This window comes from Ranitomeya variabilis, chromosome 7 (assembly GCF_051348905.1).
Source record: "Ranitomeya variabilis isolate aRanVar5 chromosome 7, aRanVar5.hap1, whole genome shotgun sequence".
Lineage (NCBI taxonomy): Eukaryota > Metazoa > Chordata > Amphibia > Anura > Dendrobatidae > Ranitomeya > Ranitomeya variabilis.
In genome coordinates, this window is record NC_135238.1 from 37269813 (window position 1) to 37289310 (window position 19498).

Genomic DNA, 19498 nt, shown 5'->3' on the forward strand with positions numbered 1-19498 from the left:
ATACCGAGATCCGATACTTTTGTGGTATCGGGTATCAGTATCGAAACAACATTAATGTGTAAAATAAAGAATTAAAATAAAAAATATTGCTATACTCACCTCTCCGACGCAGCCTGGACCTCACCGAGGGAACTGGCAGCGTTCTTTGCTTAAAATTCGCGCTTTTCCTTCCTTCCGTGACGTCACGGCTTTGGATTGGTCGCGTGCCGCCCATGTGGCCGCGACGCGACCAATCACAGCAAGCCGTGACATAATTTTCAGGTCCTTCTAGGCATTAAGTATTTTAAAATTACGTTCCGGCTTTGTGATTGGTCGCGTCGCGGTCACATGGGCGACGCGACCAATCACAAGCCGTGACGTCACAGGAGGCAGGACACGCGCGCATTTTAAAATGCGCGCGTGTCCTGCCTCCCGTGACGTCCCGGCTTGTGATTGGTCGCGTCGCCCATGTGGCCGCGACGCAACCAATCACAGCAAGCCGTGACGTAATTTCAGGTCCTTCAGGATTTTAAAATTACGTTCCGGCTTGTGATTGGTCGCGTCGCGGTCACATGGGCGATGCGACCAATCACAAGCCGTGATGTCATTTTAAAATGCGAGCATGTCCTGCCTCCCGTGACGTCACGGCTTGTGATTGGTCGCGTCACCCATGTGACCGCGACGCGACCAATCACAAAGCCGGAACGTAATTTTAAAATACTGAATGCCTAGAAGGACCTGAAAATTACGTCACGGCTTGCTGTGATTGGTCGCGTCGCGGCCACATGGGCGGCACGCGACCAATCACAAGCCGTGACGTCACGGAAGGAAGGAAAAGCGCGCATTTTAAGCAAAGAACGCTGCCGGTTCCCTCGGTGAGGTCCAGGCTGCGTCGGAGAGGTGAGTATAGCAATATTTTTTATTTTAATTCTTTATTTTACACATTAATATGATTCCCAGGGCCTGAAGGAGAGTTTCCTCTCCTTCAGACCCTGGGAACCATCAGGGATACCGTCCGATACTTGAGTCCCATTGACTTGTATTGGTATCGGGTATCGGTATCGGATTAGATCCGATACTTTGCCGGTATCGGCCGATACTTTCCGATACCGATACTTTCAAGTATCGGACGGTATCGCTAAACACTAGCCAAGGGATAACATAACAGCGCAGGCTCCGGGACGGAATGAAACAACGCTGAGGAGCCGGGGCACGGCGCCAAGGGAGTAGGAATGACGGCTGTGCTGCGTCATATTACGAAGGAAACTCCCACCTCCGGGACGGTCTCACGGTATCAGGGGACACATTTTATAAGTGTTTAGTTCTGTGTTTGCAAGGAGCATAATGAAAAGAGACACCTTTTCCTTTTGCATCCTTTGTGCTGCACAAGCTGGCTCTTTCAGCTACAAACACCTTGGGGGGGGTTAAAGGTTCCCTTTCGACTTTCTCCAATCAGTCTTCGGCCTACACTGTGTTCCTCTGCTCCTCCTGCTGTCCCTGGGCTCCAACACCGCTAGTTGTTGTCCGGAAGTGCTGTCCGCACAGTCACCAGTCGCTCCTCTGTTATTGGGGTTCAGTAACGTCTGCTGTTCCCCAGCTGTGTGTGTGGCAATCCCTCCTATCTCCTCCACCTCCTCCTCCTGCTGTCCCTGGGCTCCAACACCGCTAGTTGTTGTCCGGAAGTGCTGTCCGCACAGTCACCAGTCGCTCCTCTGTTATTGGGGTTCAGTAACGTCTGCTGTTCCCCAGCTGTGTGTGTGGCAATCCCTCCTATCTCCTCCACCTCCTCCTCCTGCTGTCCCTGGGCTCCAACACCGCTAGTTGTTGTCCGGAAGTGCTGTCCGCACAGTCACCAGTCGCTCCTCTGTTATTGGGGTTCAGTAACGTCTGCTGTTCCCCAGCTGTGTGTGTGGCAATCCCTCCTATCTCTTCCACCTCCTCCTCCTGCTGTCCCTGGGCTCCAACACCGCTAGTTGTTGTCCGGAAGTGCTGTCCGCACAGTCACCAGTCGCTCCTCTGTTATTGGGGTTCAGTAACGTCTGCTGTTCCCCAGATGTGTGTGTGGCAATCCGTCCTATCTCCTCCACCTCCTCCTCCTGCTGTCCCTGGGCTCCAACACTGCTAGTTGTTGTCCGGAAGTGCTGTCCGCACAGTCACCAGTCGCTCCTCTGTTATTGGGGTTCAGTAACATCTGCTGTTCCCCAGCTGTGTGTGTGGCAATCCCTCCTATCTCCTCCACCTCCTCCTCCTGCTGTCCCTGGGCTCCAACACCGCTAGTTGTCGTCCGGAAGTGCTGTCCGCACAGTCACCACCAGTCGCTCCTCTGTTATTGGGGTTCAGTAACGTCTGCTGTTCCCCAGCTGTGTGTGTGGCAATCCCTCCTATCTCCTCCACCTCCTCCTCCTGCTGTCCCTGGGCTCCAACACCGCTAGTTGTTGTCCGGAAGTGCTGTCCGCACAGTCACCAATCGCTCCTCTGTTATTGGGGTTCAGTAACGTCTGCTGTTCCCCAGCTGTGTGTGTGGCAATCCCTCCTATCTCCTCCACCTCCACCTCCTGCTGTCCCTGGGCTCCAACACCGCTAGTTGTCGTCCGGAAGTGCTGTCCGCACAGTCACCAGTCACTCCTCTGTTATTGGGGTTCAGTAACGTCTGCTGTTCCCCAGCTGTGTGTGTGGCAATCCCTCCTATCTCCTCCACCTCCTCCTCCTGCTGTCCCTGGGCTCCAACACCGCTAGTTGTTGTCCGGAAATGCTGTCCGCACAGTCACCAGTCGCTCCTCTGTTATTGGGGTTCAGTAACGTCTGCTGTTCCCCAGCTGAGTGTGTGGTAATCCCTCCTATCTCCTCCACCTCCTCCTCCTGCTGTCCCTGGGCTCCAACACCGCTAGTTGTTGTCCGGAAGTGCTGTCCGCACAGTCACCAGTCGCTCCTCTGTTATTGGGGTTCAGTAACGTCTGCTGTTCCCCAGCTGTGTGTGTGGCAATGCCTCCTATCTCCTCCACCTCCTCCTCCTGCTGTCCCTGGGCTCGAACACCACTAGTTGTTGTCCGGAAGTGCTGTCCGCACAGTCACCAGTCGCTCCTCTGTTATTGGGGTTCAGTAACGTCTGCTGTTCCCCAGCTGTGTGTGTGGCAATCCCTCCTATCTCCTCTACCTCCTCCTCCTGCTGTCTCTGGGCTCCAACACCACTAGTTGTTGTCCGGAAGTGCTGTCCGCACAGTCACCAGTCGCTCCTCTGTTATTGGGGTTCAGTAACGTCTGCTGTTCCCCAGCTGTGTGTATGGCAATCCCTCCTATCTCCTCCACCTCCTCCTCCTGCTGTCCCTGGGTTCCAACACCGCTAGTTGTTGCCTGGAAGTGCTGTCCGCACAGAGCCAAACACCTCGCCAATGTGTTAGTGGGGTTCAGTAATGCCTGCTGCTCCCCTGCTGTGTGTACGGCAACGTGTCATGCGACCGCCACGCAGGCACAACAACTTAAATTTAAGGGAACCTGCCCCCCCCAGGCGTTTGTTACTGAAAGAGCCACCTTGTGCAGCAGTAATGATGCAAAAGGAAAAAGTGCCTCTTTTCGTGGTGCTCCTTGCACATGCTGAACCTAACACTTGTGAAATGTGTCCCCTCACACCGTTAAACCGTCCGGTAGGTGGAACTCTCATTTGTCATGTGACACAGCACAGCCGTCATTCTTACCCCCTTGGCGCCGTGCGCCGCCTCCTCAGCGTTGTTTGAATCTGTCCCGGAGCCTGCGCTGTTATGTTATCCCTTGGCCATGCACACTTAGCGCTGCCCGTCTTCTGACATTATTTGGTGTCAGGCTGGCTGCGCCTGTGTGGCCGCGCTGGACGAGATCCCGCATCGTAGTGTCTTCTGATTTAATCCCACTGCGGGCCTGTGATCCATGGACATGCGCAGTGCATATCTTAACCTCCGCCTCTCACTCATCTCCCTACGCCATCTTCAGACTGTGCAGCGTCAGCTGATCCCTAATAGCATGCCACGGCCGTGACGCCGCACAGTCTGAAGAAGCCGTAGGGAGGGGAGTGAGAGGCAAGGATATGCACTGCTCATGCCCATGGATCACAGGTCCGCAGAGTGATTACATTAGATGACACAGCGAGGCGGGATTTTGGCCAGCGCGGCCGCACAGGCGCAGCCAGCCTGACACCAAATAATGTCAGAAGACGGGCAGCGCTAATTGTGCATGGCCAAGGGATAACATAACAGCGCAGGCTCCGGGACAGATTCAAACAACGCTGAGGAGGAGGCGCACGGCGCCAAGGGGGTAAGAATGATGGCTGTGCTGCGTCACATGACAAATGAGAGTTCCACCTACCGGACGGTTTAACGGTGTGAGGGGACACATTTCATAAGTGTTAGGTTCAGCATGTGCAAGGAGCACCACGAAAAGAGGCACTTTTTCCTTTTGCATCATTACTGCTGCACAAGGTGGCTCTTTCAGCTACAAACGCCTGGGGGGGGTTAAAGGTTCCCTTTCAACTTGCTCCAGTGCAGGCTTCGGCCTACACTCTGCTCCTCCTGCTGACCCTGGGCTCTAACACCACCAGTTGGCGCCCGGAAGTGCTAGCTGCACAGAGCAAAACACCAGCCAATGTGTCAGTGGGGTTCAGCACCGCCAGCTGTTCCCCTGCTGTGTAGCCGGCAACGTGTCCTGCAAAAGCCACGCAGACACAAAGCTGCCTCCAGTGCAGGCTTCGGCCTACACTCTGCTCCCTCTACTCCTCCTGCTGACCCTGGGCTTTAACAACGCCAGTTGGGGCCCGGAAGTGCTGGCTGCACAGAGCAAAACACCCGCCACTCTGTCAGTGGGGTTCAGCAACGCCAGCTGTTCCCCAGCTGTGTAGCCGGCATCGTGTCCTGCAACAGCCATGCAGACACAAGAACTGAAATTGAAGGGAACCTGTCCCCCACTCCCAGGTGATTGGATGTATAACAGCCACCTTGTGCAGCAGTAATGCTGCATTTGTACAAGGTGGCTCACTAAGTTATTCTCCTTGCACACGTCAAACTCAACACGTATAAAATGTGTCCCCCGAGACCATTAAAATGTCCCTGAGGTGTAACTTTCCTTTATAATGACACGCAGCGACCCCCTTGGTAGCGCAGCCCTTCTTCTGACATCATTGTTTGGCTAACTGCGCCTCTGCGGCCGCCCTGCCCGACACAACGCCCCTCGGTGTCTTATTTATTTTGACTGCGAGGGTGTGATTGACGGGCATGAGCAGTGCATATCTTCGCCAGGCTGTCACTCAGCTCCTTCCGCCTTCTTCAGACTGTGCGGCTTCATGGCCGTGGCATGCGATAAGGGATCAGCTGACGCCATACAGTCTGAAGCAGGTGTAAGGACCCGAGCGAGAGGCAAACATATGTACTGCGCCAGGCCATGAATCCCAGCCCCACAGTGTGAATAAATGAGAAGACACTTCGGGGCTGAGATTCATGGGCATCGCGAACCGCACCGGCCGACATTAAATGATGTCAGAAGACGGGCAGCGCTAACAGCGCAAGGCCAAGGGATAACACGACAGCGCAGACTCCTGTACAGCAAATAACGACGCTCAGGAGGCTGCGCCCAGCACCAAGATGGGATTTTTGACAGCTGGGCTGCGTCTCATTAAGCAGGAAACTCCCGCCTCCAAGACAGTTTGACTGTACAAGGGACTAAATGTTATACGTGTTTCTTTCAGCGTGTGCAAGGAGCAAAATTAAAAGAGCAACCTTTGACTTGGGCAGCATTACTGCTGCCCAAGGTGTGGCTCTTGTAGTTTGTAACACCTGAGGGGGGGTTAAAGGTTACCTTTAAAATTGGTTCAATTAGGCTTCGGCCTACACTCTGCTCCTCCCGCAGAGCCTGGGCTCTAACACCGCCAGTTGGGGCCCGGAAGTGCTGGCTGCACAGAGCAAAACACCCGCCACTCTGTCAGTGGGGTTCAGCACCGCCAGCTGTTCCCCTGCTGTGTAGCTGGCAACGTGTCCTGCAGCAGCCACGCAGACACAAAGCTGCCTCCAGTGCAGGCTTCGGCCTACACTCAGCTCCCTCTGCTCCTCCTGCCGACCCCGGGCTCTAACACCGCCAGTTGGTGCCCCGAAGTGCTGGCTGCACAGATCAAAATACCCACCACTCTGTCAGTGGGGTTCAGCACCGCCAGCTGTTCCCCTGCTGTGTAGCCGGCAACGTGTCCTGCGACAGCCACGCAGACACAAAGCTACCTCCAGTGCAGGCTTCGGCCTACACTCTGCTCCCTCTGCTCCTCCTGCCGACCCCGGGCTCTAACACCGCCAGTTGGTGCCCCGAAGTGCTGGCTGCATAGAGAAAAACACCCGCCAATGTGTCAGTGGGGTTCAGCAACGCCAGCTGTTCCCCCGCTGTGTAGCCGGCATCGTGTCCTGCTACAGCCACGCAGACACAAAGCTGCCTCCAGCGCAGGCTTCGGCCTACACTCAGCTCCCTCTGCTCCTCCTGCCAACCCCGGGCTCTAACACCGCCAGTTGGGGCCCCGAAGTGCTGGCTACACAGATCAAAACACCCACCACTCTGTCAGTGGGGTTCAGCACCGCCAGCTGTTCCCCTGCTGTGTAGCCGGCAACGTGTCCTGCGACAGCCACGCAGACACAAAGCTACCTCCAGTGCAGGCTTCGGCCTACACTCTGCTCCCTCTGCTCCTCCTGCCGACCCCGGGCTCTAACACCGCCAGTTGGTGCCCCGAAGTGCTGGCTGCACAGAGAAAAACACCCGCCAATGTGTCAGTGGGGTTCAGCAACGCCAGCTGTTCCCCCGCTGTGTAGCCGGCATCGTGTCCTGCTACAGCCACGCAGACACAAAGCTGCCTCCAGTGCAGGCTTCGGCCTACACTCAGCTCCCTCTGCTCCTCCTGCCAACCCCGGGCTCTAACACCGCCAGTTGGGGCCCCGAAGTGCTGGCTACACAGAGCAAAACACCCGCCACTCTGTCAGTGGGGTTCAGCACCGCCAGCTGTTCCCCTGCTGTGTAGCTGGCAACGTGTCCTGCAACAGCCATGCAGACACAAAGCTGCCTCCAGTGCAGGCTTCGGCCTACACTCAGCTCCCTCTGCTCCTCCTCCCGACCCCGGGCTCTAACATCGCCAGTTGGTGCCCTGAAGTGCTGGCTGCACAGATCAAAACACCCGCCACTCTGTCAGTGGGGTTCAGCACCGCCAGCTGTTCCCCCACTGTGTAGCCGGCAATGTGTCCTGCAAACGCCACGCAGACACCAAGCTGCCGCCAGTGCAGGCTTCGGCCTACACTCAGCTCCCCCTGCTGACCCTTTGCTCCAACATCGCTAGTTGGGGCTCTAGGAAGACAATCTTAAATAGGTCCCCATCCTGGTTCCAGTACCGTCAGCTGGTTCCGGGTAGAGCCTTTGGCTTAGGTGCCTCCTTCTGGGTATCCGAGTTCCACCAACGTTAGGTGGTCCTTGGTAGTGCTTTCAGGCACGGGTACCTCCTGCTTACTAACCGGGTTCCAGTAACGTCAGCTGGTCCTCGGTAGTTCCATTGGCTCTTGAACCTTCAGCTACCCATCCGGGTTCCAGTACCGTCAGCTGGTTCTCGGCAGTGTCTTTTGCTCTTGTACCTTCTGCTCCCCATCCTGGTTCCAGTACCATCAGCTGGTTCTGGGCAGAGCCTTTGGCTTAGGTGCCTCCTTCTGGGTATCCGAGTTCCACCAACGTCAGGTGGTCCTTGGTAGTGCTTTCAGGCACGGGTACCTCCTGCTTAGTAACCGGGTTCCAGTAACGTCAGCTGGTCCTCGGTAGTTCCATTGGCTCTTGGACCTTCGGCTACCCATCCGGGTTCTAGTACCATCAGCTGGTCCTCGGTAGTTCCATTGGCTCTTGTACCTTCTGCTCCCAATCCTGGTTCCAGTACCGTCAGCTGGTTCCGGGCAGAGCCTTTGGCTTAGGTGCCTCCTTCTGGGTATCCGAGTTCCACCAACGTCAGGTGGTCCTTGGTAGTGCTTTCAGGCACGGGTACCTCCTGCTTAGTAACCGGGTTCCAGTAACGTCAGCTGGTCCTCGGTAGTTCCATTGGCTCTTGGAACTTCGGCTATCCATCCAAGTTCCAGTTCCATCAGCTGTTTCTTGGCATTTTCTCAGCCTTCTTGTACCTTCTGCTACATTTCCAAGTTCGAGACCCTAAAGACAACGACACGGAAGACCACCCCTAAGATGATGACAACACCAGATACGACAACCACTGAGATGACGACGACCCTGGAGACAATGACCCTGAAGACCACCCTGATGAAGACGATGACGACGATGACCCCGGAGACAACGACCCCGGAGACGACGACCCCGGAGACGATGACATGGAAGACTGAGAAGCAGAAGAACAAGAGGCTGCAGAACAAAGAGCAGAAGAACGTTAAGCATAACACTAAATAACAGAGCAAAAGATATTCTCTAAATTATAAGCAGAAGAAGACTAAGCAGTGTATTGGGGTGAGTCCGTTCCTCCTCGTGGTGCCCCTGGATAAAGCCTGATGCTGCAGGCCAAACTGAACGCGGACAAATGTAACTCTTTTGTGACAGGCAGAACGGAAGGTGTAATCTTCAAACTTTTATAGATAACAACTACAGGAATGCCTGTCACAAATAAGAATATGATGAAGAAGTAGAATATGAAGAAGAATAATAGTTGAATAAAAAGAATATCAAGAATGTAACAAAAAAAAAAATTGGTAGAAGATGAAGAGGATGAATTAGGTGAAGAAAAGTTGATGTCAAAGATGCTGCTGCTGAGGATGATGAAGAAGAAAGTGTGGGAGAAGTTAAAAAAAAGGTGAAGGGCATGGAAGTAGTGAAACATCAATATCTGACAAAATAAAAATCTTAACATAGTCAATATCTTTGTAACTCCGAACGTCTTAAAAAAAAATTTAAATTCCTGCTATTCTATTTGATTGGGCTAAACCTCTATCCCTTTAATGTCTCTGCCACCTCCCCCAATACATCCTACATTATTCTTAGTTGTTTTCCTTCATGTAGAATGAACCTACAAGGAAAGAAAGGGTTTATTTTAATTCCGATCTTTTCGTCCCATTGACTTGCATTGGTATCGGGTATCGGAATCGGCGAGATCCGATACTTTGCCGGTATCGGCCGATACTTTCCGATACTGATACTTTCCGATATCGGATGGTATCGCTCAACACTAGTCACCACTCCCTGTTGATTCTCCTGGATCTCTCTTCAGAATCTAACACTGTGGATCACCAGCTCCTCCTCACTATGCTCTGCTCTATCGGCATCTAGGACACAGGTCTATGCTGGTTCTCCTCCTACCTCTCTAACCGCTTTCTCACTGTATCTTTTGCTGGCTCTTCTTCCTCTCCTCTTCCCCTATCGATGTTCCTCAAGGATCGGTCTTTGGCCTCCTCCTTTTCTCCTTATATATTGCCACTATAGGACAAGCCATCAGTAGATTTGGTTTTCAGTACCAACTCTATCAGGATGACACCCAATTATACACATCGTCTCCTGACATCACTTATGCATATTTACCAAACACAAGTGATTGTCTTTCTGTCTAAAAATGAATCTGTCAAAAACTGAACTCTTACGGTGGTTTCCACCTTTCTCACACCCCCTGCTGCAGCAGTAAACATGGCGGAGGAGTTGGTTTTCTCCTGTCAGATAACTGCTCCTTCACCCCAATCCCACTTCCACCCTCTGTTACCCTCCCTTGCTTTGAGATGCACTCTGTGCGCATCTACTCCCCCTCCAACCTCCAACTGGCTGTCATTTACTGCCCCCCAGGGCCAGCCACCACCTTCTTTGACCACTTCACCACCTGGCTACTTTATTTCCTTTCCGCGGACATCCCCACTATCATCATGGGCGACTTCAACATCCACGTTGACACTTCCCTCTCAGCTGCCACTAAACTTCTATCTCTAACTTCCTCCTTCGGCCTCACTCAATGGTCTTCTGCAGCCACTCACAAAGATGGTCACACACTGGACCTCATCTTCACCCGCCTCTGCTCCCTATCTAACCTCTCTAACTCACCTCTTCCTCTCTCTGACCACAACCTTCTCACATTCTCTTCCCTCTCCACTCCATGTCTACAATCCCCACCCCACAAACTTTCACACCCTCGCAGAAATCTTAAACATCTTGACCTAGATTCATTCTCTGAATCCCTCCTCCCTCTCACAGACATAAGTTCTTTACACAATGCGGATGACGCTGCCGCTCTATATAACACCACAGTAGCTGTAGCTCTGGAATCTGCTGCTCCACTTACACATACCAAAGCTCGCAAAATCAACAGACAGCCCTGGCACACCAGCCTGACCAAAGAACTGAGGCGAGCTTCCAGGGCTGCTGAGCGCAGATGGAAAAGATCCCACTCCAACGAGCACTTCATCGCATTCAAACAGTCCCTCACTACTTTCAAGACCACAGCTAAACAAACCTACTTCTCATCTCTCATATCCTCCCTGTCTCACAACCCTAAACAGTTATTCAACACTTTCAATTCTCTCCTCCGTCCCCCAGCACCTCCTCCCTCCCCACTTATCTCAGCTGAAGACTTTGCCTCATTTTTCAAGCAGAAGATTGATAACATCAGAGACAGTTTTGGTCAACAACCCCCAGAGCCCTTCCTCCCGACTTCCCAGCCCTCCACCTCCAAAACCAACTTCTCCACCATTACAGAAGATCAACTCTCCACTCTACTCTCAAGATCGCATCTCACCACCTGTGCACTTGACCCGCTCCCATCCCACTTCATCCCAAACCTCACCACAGTCTTCATCCCAACCATAACCCATTTCTTCAACCTATCACTAACAACTGGTGTTTTCCCATCAAGCTTTAAACATGCCTCAATTACACCTATCATCAAAAAGCCTTCTCTTGACCCATCCTTTGTATCTAGCTATCGCCCTATATGACTTCTCCCTTATGCCTCCAAACTACTGGAACAACAAGTCTACCTTGAACTGTCCTCCCATCTCTCTTCTTGCTCCCTCTTTGACCGCTTACAATCTGGCTTCCGGTCACACCACTCCACTGAAACTGCCCTAACTAAGGTCACCAATGACCTCTTAACCACCAAGAGCAAGCAACACTACTCTGTCCTTCTCCTCCTCGACCTGTCAGCTGCCTTTGACACAGTGGACCATTCCCTATTATTAGAGACCCTCTCATCCCTTGGCATCACAGACTTGGCCCTATCCTGGATCTCATCATACCTAACAGACCGGACATTCAGCGTCTCCCACTCACACACCACCTCCTCACCTCGCCCCTTATCTGTCGGAGTCCCACAAGGTTCAGTCCTCGGGCCCCTGCTCTTCTCCATTTACACCTTTGGCCTGGGACAGCTCATACAATCTCATGGCTTCCAGTATCACCTCTATGCTGATGACACACAGATCTACATCTCTGGACCAGATATCACCTCCCTACTAACCAGAATCCCTCAATGTCTGTCCAGTGTGTCCACTATTTCATCCTTCTTCTCCGCTAGATTTCTGAAACTTAACATGGACAAAACAGAATTCATCATCTTTCCCCCATCTCACGTGACCCCCCCAATGAACCTATCCATTACAGTGCATGGCTGCCCACTCTCCCCAGCCCCACAAGCTCGCTGAATCGGGGTAATCCTTGACACTGATTTCTCCCTCAAACCACATATCCAAGCTATTTCCACTTCCTGCTGACTTCAACTCAAAAATATTTCACGAATCCATACATTCCTCAACCAAGAATCTGCAAAAACCCTAGTCCATGCCCTCATCATCTCTCGCCTTGACTACTGCAACCTCCTGCCCTGTGGCCTCTCCTCTAACACTCTCTCACCCCTCCAATCTATTCTAAACTCTGCTGCCCGACTAATTAATCTCTCTCCTCGCTAAACTCCTGCTCCCCCTCTTTGCAAATCCCTTCACCTGCTCCCAATTTCTTAGCGTATCCAGTTTAAACTACTAACACTGACATTAGGAGCAGTGCCTAGTAAAAAGGCTGTAAAGGCACTGCTCCTAATAGCCAGTTTCCTACTCCACACTGGTGAGGGGCAAAAACCCTGAAACAGCTGTCTGTGGATGGATACCATGCTTGGCATAGGTGGTTTTCCTGTATTGGATGTTTTCCTTTATTGGATGCTGCCCTTCCCGTGGTTGTTCCTTCCCGGGGAAAGGCCTGGCTATTCATTGCTTGCGTTGAGAAACATGTGATGGTGTCTCCGCAGCTACTCTACATGCATTTGCATATTTCCCATAAGGGATGGGGGCAGTGTTCTGGATCACTGCGTTGAGAAACACGTGATGGTGTCTCCGCGGTGTGGGATGTTTTGGTCTCCCCGAGGTCATTCATCCATACCTTTACAGCCTTTTTACTAGGCACTGCTCCTAATAGCCAGTTTCCTACTCCACACTGATGAGGGGCAAAAACCCCGAAACAGCTGTCTGTGGATGGATACCATGCTTGGCATAGGTGGTTTTCCTGTATTGGATGTTTTCCTTTATTGGATGCTGCCCTTCCCGTGGTTGTTCCTTCCCGGGCATAGGCCTGGCTATTCATTTCTTTCATTGAGAAACACGTGATGGTGTCTCCGCAGCTACTCTACATGCATTTGCATATTTCCCATAAGGGAAGGAGGCAGTGTTCTGGATCACTGCGTTGAGAAACACGCGATGGTGTCTCCGCAGCTACTCTACATGCATTTACATATGAAATGGGCAGATATATACAAGCACAATTAGCATAACCAAAACAAGGCACACACAAGTACAGAAGGAGAGAGGACCCTGCCCATGAGGACTCACAGTCTATAGGATCTGAGTTATGTGTAATTCTGTAATTGTCTGTACAACTCCCATCTAAAATGCGAAGAGCTGCGAAATATGTAGGTGCTATAGAAATAATAAATCAATAGAGGAACACAATCAGTATTTTCTAGCCTCCATAGCAGTCTGTTTCCTTAAACTCCCTATTATGTTTATCTTATACCCACTGTATTTGGTGAAAGTCTGAGAAGGACTGTTCTGCTCCAGTACAGTGACCAACTAAATTTGAGAAAGGGTAAACAGAATATTAACTGGATATTGTACACTAATTGTAAGGAACTATAGTTTGTACATCATCATCTACTATATAGGACACTTTTATTATATAACTGAAGCAACTGGAGGGTATTGGGTGAAAACCAAAAGATGAGTTTGGCTCTGTTTGTCTGAGCTCATGATTGCAGTACAATTAGTCCTAAATGTGAAACTTATACTATTCTTCTGAGAATTCACTAAAAAGGTTAGATTTAAGAGCTGAAGGTTTTCTTACCATCACTTTGGGTGTACCGATCAGTTTGACATTTTCATCTAACATTTTGATTAATTTTTCAAACGCTGGGTCATCATACTCAAACCTTTTCCCAAAGATAATAGAGCAGATTACATTGGAAACTGCAGTGTTTATCAGGATGTGAGTATTGAATGGTTTGCCTAAAATAACAAAAATATACATTTACAGTAAAATAAAATATGAATGAAAAATGCTCCAGGTATTGTAACCTCAGGTCAAAACTACCTTCAGTAATGACAGTAGATTACTGAAACAATCAAGTGATAATTGAAGCAAATCTACAGCCAATTAAACTTCTAATATGTTTAGATGCTGCAGATGTTTTCCACGTGCAGCAAAATATGATTCAAATATAGAGCAAAAAGTTCACACTGTGGTGTACCATCTACTCTATATGAATGGGGGGTCTACAAAACCCCTCTGAATATCGTTATAGTTTAACTGTGCTGGGGATTGATAATGTGGATTGTGTAGACCGGGTTGTAGAAAGCAACAGACAAGAAGTTAGAGTATATGAAAGCTATGACATAAATGTGAATGATGTATCCTACCATTGTGAGATCTAAAACTTTCTATAAGGGGCATTAATTCATCTTGAATTCTGGCTTCCACACTTTTCTTCCCCATTCCAAAGTCTCGAAGTGTTGATATCGTGAACCTCCTCATGGATCTCCATGTTTCTCCATTGGAAAATAGTATACCTAAAATATAGTTAAATATGAAAAACTTTGGCAAGTATAAATTAATCAAACTGAATAGAAAACAACCTTTAGTAATCTAAACAATCCAACAAGTGTTTTTTTAAAAATAAAAAGGTGAAGAAGTTTAATTCTGTGACTTAAAAATGTCATTTATAAAAATCACCCACAATAAGAAAATACATGTAAATTGACAACCAAGGGTGTCATACACAATAATAATTTTATTAATAACTAGATGGTGGCTTGATTCTAACGCATCAGGTATTCTAGAATATGTATGTAGTTTATTTATGATTATGAAGATTTCAGAATAATGCAATGAATACACAAGATTCGGATGGCCGGGCGCAACCAATTAGCGAAGCGTGGTTTAAATCCCGGGCCAATTCGTGGCTGGACTGCGCCTGTCGCTGATTGTTCATGACCGGCCGGGACCAATAAGTGAAGCCAGGGCCAGCTGCAGGTTTTTGAGGGCCCCGGGCGAAAGAGTCTCACAGCCCACGTAGCATATAACACAGCCCACGTAGTATATAGCACAGCTACATAGTATATAGCACAGCCACATAGTATATAGCACAGGCACGCAGTATATAGCACAACTACGTAGTATATAACACAGCCACGTAGTATATAGCACAGGCATGTAGTATCTAGCACAGCTACGCAGTATATAGCACAGCCACATAGTATATAGCACAGGCACGTAGTATATAGCACAGCTACGTATTATATAACACAGCCACGTATTATATAGCACAGCCATGTAGTATATAGCACAGGCACGAAGTATATAGCACAGGTACGTATTATATAACACAGCCATGTATTATATAGCACAGCCACGTAGTATATAGCAGCCACATAGTATATAGCCCAGCCACATAGTATATAGCACAACTACATAGTATACAATATAGCCACGTAGTATATAGCACAGCCCATGCAGTTTATAACACAGCCATGTAGTATATTGCACAGCCATGTAGCATATAGCACAGGTATGTAGTATATAGCACAGGCACATTGTACTGTATATAGCACAGCTATGTAGTATATAACACAGCCACATAGCATATAGCACAGCCACATAGTATATTGCAGAGCCACATAGTATATAGCCCAGCCCATACAGTATGTAACACAGCCCACGTAGTATATAGATCAGGCCACGTAATATATAGTACAGCCCATGCAGTATATAACACAGCCCATACAGTATGTAACACAGCCCACGCAGTATATAACATAGCCCATGTAGTATATAACACAGCCCACATAGTATATAGCACAGCCCACGCAGTATATAGCACAGCCCATGTAGCATATAACACAGCCATGTAGTACATAGCACAGCCACGTAGTACAGTTAGGTCCATATATATTTGGACAGAGACAACATTTTTCTAATTTTGGTTATAGAAATTACCACAATGAATTTTATGAAAGTTTCAGCTCCTTAACATGTGCCACCCTGCTTTTAAAGGGACCAAAAGTAATTGGACAAATGACTCCAAGGCTATTTCATGGACAGGTGTGGGCAATCCCTTCGTTATGTCATTCTCAATTAAGCAGATAAAAGGCCTGGAGTTGATTTGAGTTGTGTTGCTTGCATTTGGAAAGTTTTGCTGTGAAGTAAACATGCGGTCAAAGGAGCTCTCCATGCAGGTGAAACAAGCCATCCTTAAGCTGCGAAAACAGAAAAAAACCCATCTGAGAAATTGCTACAATATTAGGAGTGGCAAAATCTACAGTTTGGTACATCCTGATAAAGAAAGAAAGCACTGGTGAACTCATCAATGCAAAAAGACATGGGCGCCCACAGAAGACAACAGTGGTGGATGATCGCAGAATAATCTCCATGGTGAAGAGAAACCCCTTCACAACAGCCAACCAAGTGAACAACACTCTCCAGGAGGTCGGCGTATCAATATCCAAATCTACCATAAAGAGAAGACTGCATGAAAGTAAATACAGAGGGTTCACTGCACGGTGCAAGCCACTCATAAGCATCAAGAATAAAAAGGCTGAACTGGACTTTGCTAAAAAACATCTAAAAAAGCCAGCACAGTTCTGGAAGAACATTCTTTGGACAGATGAAACCAAGATCAACCTCTACCAGAATGATGGAAAGAGAAAAGTATGGCGAAGGAGTGGTACAGCTAATGATCCAAAGCATACCACATCATCTGTAAAACATGGCAGAGGCAGTGTGATGGCTTGGGCATGCATGGCTGCCAGTGGCACTGGGTCACTAGTGTTTGTTGATGATGTGACACAGGACAGAAGCAGCCAAATGAATTCTGAGGTATTCAGAGCCTTACTGTGTGCTCCGATCCAGCCAAATGCAGCAAAACTGATTAGTTGTTGTTTCATACTTCAGATGGACAATGACCCAAAACATAAAGCCAAAGCAACCCAGGCGTTTATTAAAGCAAAGAAGTGGACTATTCTTGAATGGCCAAGTCAGTCACCTGATCTCAACCCAATTGAGCATGCATTTCACTTGTTAAAGACTAAACTTCAGACAGAAAGGCCCACAAACAAACAGCAACTGAAAACCACCGCAGTGAAGACCTGGAGTAGCATCAAAAAGGAGGAAACACAGCGTCTGGTGATGTACATGAGTTCAAGACTTCAGGCAGTCATTGCTAACAAAGGGTTTTCAACAAAGTACTAAAAATGAACATTTTAGTTAAAATTATTGAATCTGTCCAATTACTTTTGGTCCCTTTAAAAACAGGGTGGCACATGTTAAGGAGCTGAAACTCCTAAACCCTTCATCCAATTTTAATGTGGATACCCTTAAATGAAAGCTGAAAGTCTGAACTTCAACTGCGTCTGAATTGTTTTGTTTGAAATTCATTGTGGTAATGTCTATAACCAAAATAAGAAAAATGTTGTCTCTGTCCAAATATATATGGACCTAACTGTATATTGCACAGCCACGTAGTATATAGCACAGCCCACGTAGTGTAGAGCTCAGTGACATAGTATATATAACACAGCCCATGCAGTATGTAACACAGCCCACGCAGTATGAAACACAGCCCTCGTAGTATATAACACAGCCCATATAGTATATAGCAATGTGGGCACCATATCCCTGTTAAAAAAAGAATTAAAATAAAAAATAGTTATATACTCACCTTCCAGCGGCCCCCGGATCCAGGCCAGGCTTTTAGCGATGCTCCTCGCGAAGCTCCGTTCCCAGTAATGCCTTGTGACAATAACCCGTGATGATGTAGCGGTCTCGCAATACCTCTACGTCATCATCTCGCAAGCCAGCTACGTCATCACGGCTCGTTGCCGCAATACATTCTTGGGCGTCACGAGGTATGTACGCCGGAAGGTGAGAATATAATGGTTTTTTTTATTATTATTATTTTTAACATTATATGTTTTTACTATTGATGCTGCATAGGCAGCATCAATAGTAAAAAGTTGGTCACACAGGGTTAATGGCAGCATTAACGGACTGCGTTACACCGCGTTATGCAGCGGTGTAACGCAGTCCATTTAATGGACTGCTAAAATGCTATGTTGGCGCTGACTGGAGGGGAGTATGGAGGGGCACTGAGTAGAGGGGAGTAGGAACGGGCCAATTCGCAGCCGAACTGTGCCAGTCGCTGATTGGTCGCACCCAGCCGGCCGCGACCAATCAGCGACGTGGGATTTCCACGACAGACAGACGGAAGTGGAAAACAGACGGATGTGGACCTTAGACAATTATATATATAGACGAGAAAGAAGAAAATGTTGCAAAAGTAAGAGGAAAGAAGAAGAGAAGAAACAGAAAAGAAAAAGATGATAGTTACAGAAAAGATGGAGAAAGGGAGGACAAAAAAAAGAAAAAGATAAGAAAATAACAGGAAAAGTAAGAAAGAGAGAATGAAGAAAATTACAATAAAACTGAAGAAGAAAGTTGGAGAAGAAGAAGATGGATGATGAAGAAGAAACAAAGGAAGAAATTTAAACCGTAGATAATAATAATAAAGATGGTGATGAAAAAGGTGAAGGCAGAATAGTCAATATGATGTTATGATAATGATGATGCAGGAGATGGAAAAGAAGCCAGGAAGTAGATAAGGTGAACATAAGAAAAAAAATGAAGAGAATCATGAAGTAGATGAATAATTAGATAAAGAAAGAAAAACAAAAAAAAGATGAAATCAAAGAAAAGAACAAAATGAATAAGGAAGAAGACTGAACATAATGACCACGAGGAAGATGAATGAGAAGAAGGAAACGGAAAAAGAATGGTGTACAGAAGTAGAAGGAGATGAAATAGAAAGAGAATAAGGAGAAGATAGATAAAAGTTAAAAGCAGGACTGCGGGTTACTTCCCAAGAATAACCTGAGCGCTTCCCTCTCTTCCCTTTTTCTTTTGTTTCTTCCTTTTTCATGTTCACCCTTGACTGATAAAAAATGTTCACTTGTTTGTTCCCCTGGATTTGTTCAATAAATAATAGCAGCTTCATTTTAATATATATTAATTTGTGAAAAATTCACAGAAAAATGTTGAAAATGAGAAAAACGATGTAGAATGATGATGACAATAAGGTAGGAATAAGAAGAATGCAGAAGTATAGACACTAGCCGCTACGACTTTCTGTAGTCATTACGCAACTTCTAACAGTCGGCTTCCATGTTTAAAGTTTTCTTCATTCATAATATTTGCTCATAAATTTCCTTTGTTGAGGTTTTTAGTGAATCTTTTATTAGCAGAATCAGCTATATTTACTAGACTCTATGGTATTCTTCTACCCTTACAGGTCACCATTGTGGATTTTACGATTCATAGAATGCACAATATTATAGTTCTATAAATACCATGTCCATTAGAGAGGATATCGAAGAGTGGAGTAATCGGCCGTTCTGAAAAATCCTCAGCTCGCATAACAAGTGCTTCCTTTATAATCTTATATCCAGCAAGTATCACCATTTTCTTGGGTCCAAAATGCAAAGTAAATACGTCACCATACTTTTCAGAAAGCTGCAAAATATTATAATACATTGTTTTTACAAAACATTAATTTGAGTGGTACTTCTGTAAAGACAAAACATGTACAACCCCTGGCAAAAATTATGGAACCACCGGCCTTGGAGGATGTTCATTCAGTTGTTTAATTTTGTAGAAAAAAAGCAGATCACAGACATGACACAAAACTAAAGTCATTTCAAATGGCAACTTTCTGGCTTTAAGAAACACTAAAAGAAATCAAGAACAAAAAATGTGGTAGTCAGTAATGGTTACTTTTTTTACCCAAGCATAGGGGAAAAATTATGGAATCACTCAATTCTGAGGAAAAAAATCTGGAATCATGAAAACAAACAAAAAACCCTCCAAAACATCACTAGTATTTTGTTGCACCACCTCTGGCTTTTATAACAGCTTGCAGTCTCTGAGGCATGGACTTAATGAGTGTCCCACAGTACTCTTCATCAATCTGGCGTCAACTTACTCTGAT

General features: G+C 47.6%; 1 protein-coding gene across 3 annotated transcripts in view; it reads right to left on the reverse strand.

Moving 5' to 3' along the window:
* Window positions 1–19498, reverse strand: part of LOC143785755 (cytochrome P450 2K1-like) — a 48229-nt gene that overhangs the window by 18044 nt on the left and 10687 nt on the right. For all 3 annotated transcript variants that reach the window (XR_013218074.1, XM_077274848.1, XM_077274850.1), the window contains exons 2-4: window positions 18861–19023; window positions 13881–14030; window positions 13309–13469 (exon numbers count right to left, since the gene is read on the reverse strand). Coding sequence is in view for 2 of the 3 variants with exons in the window: in XM_077274848.1 (XP_077130963.1) it covers window positions 13309–13469; window positions 13881–14030; window positions 18861–19023 (474 nt within the window). In the remaining variant the exon portion in view is untranslated. The remainder of the gene's footprint in view (window positions 1–13308; window positions 13470–13880; window positions 14031–18860; window positions 19024–19498) is intronic.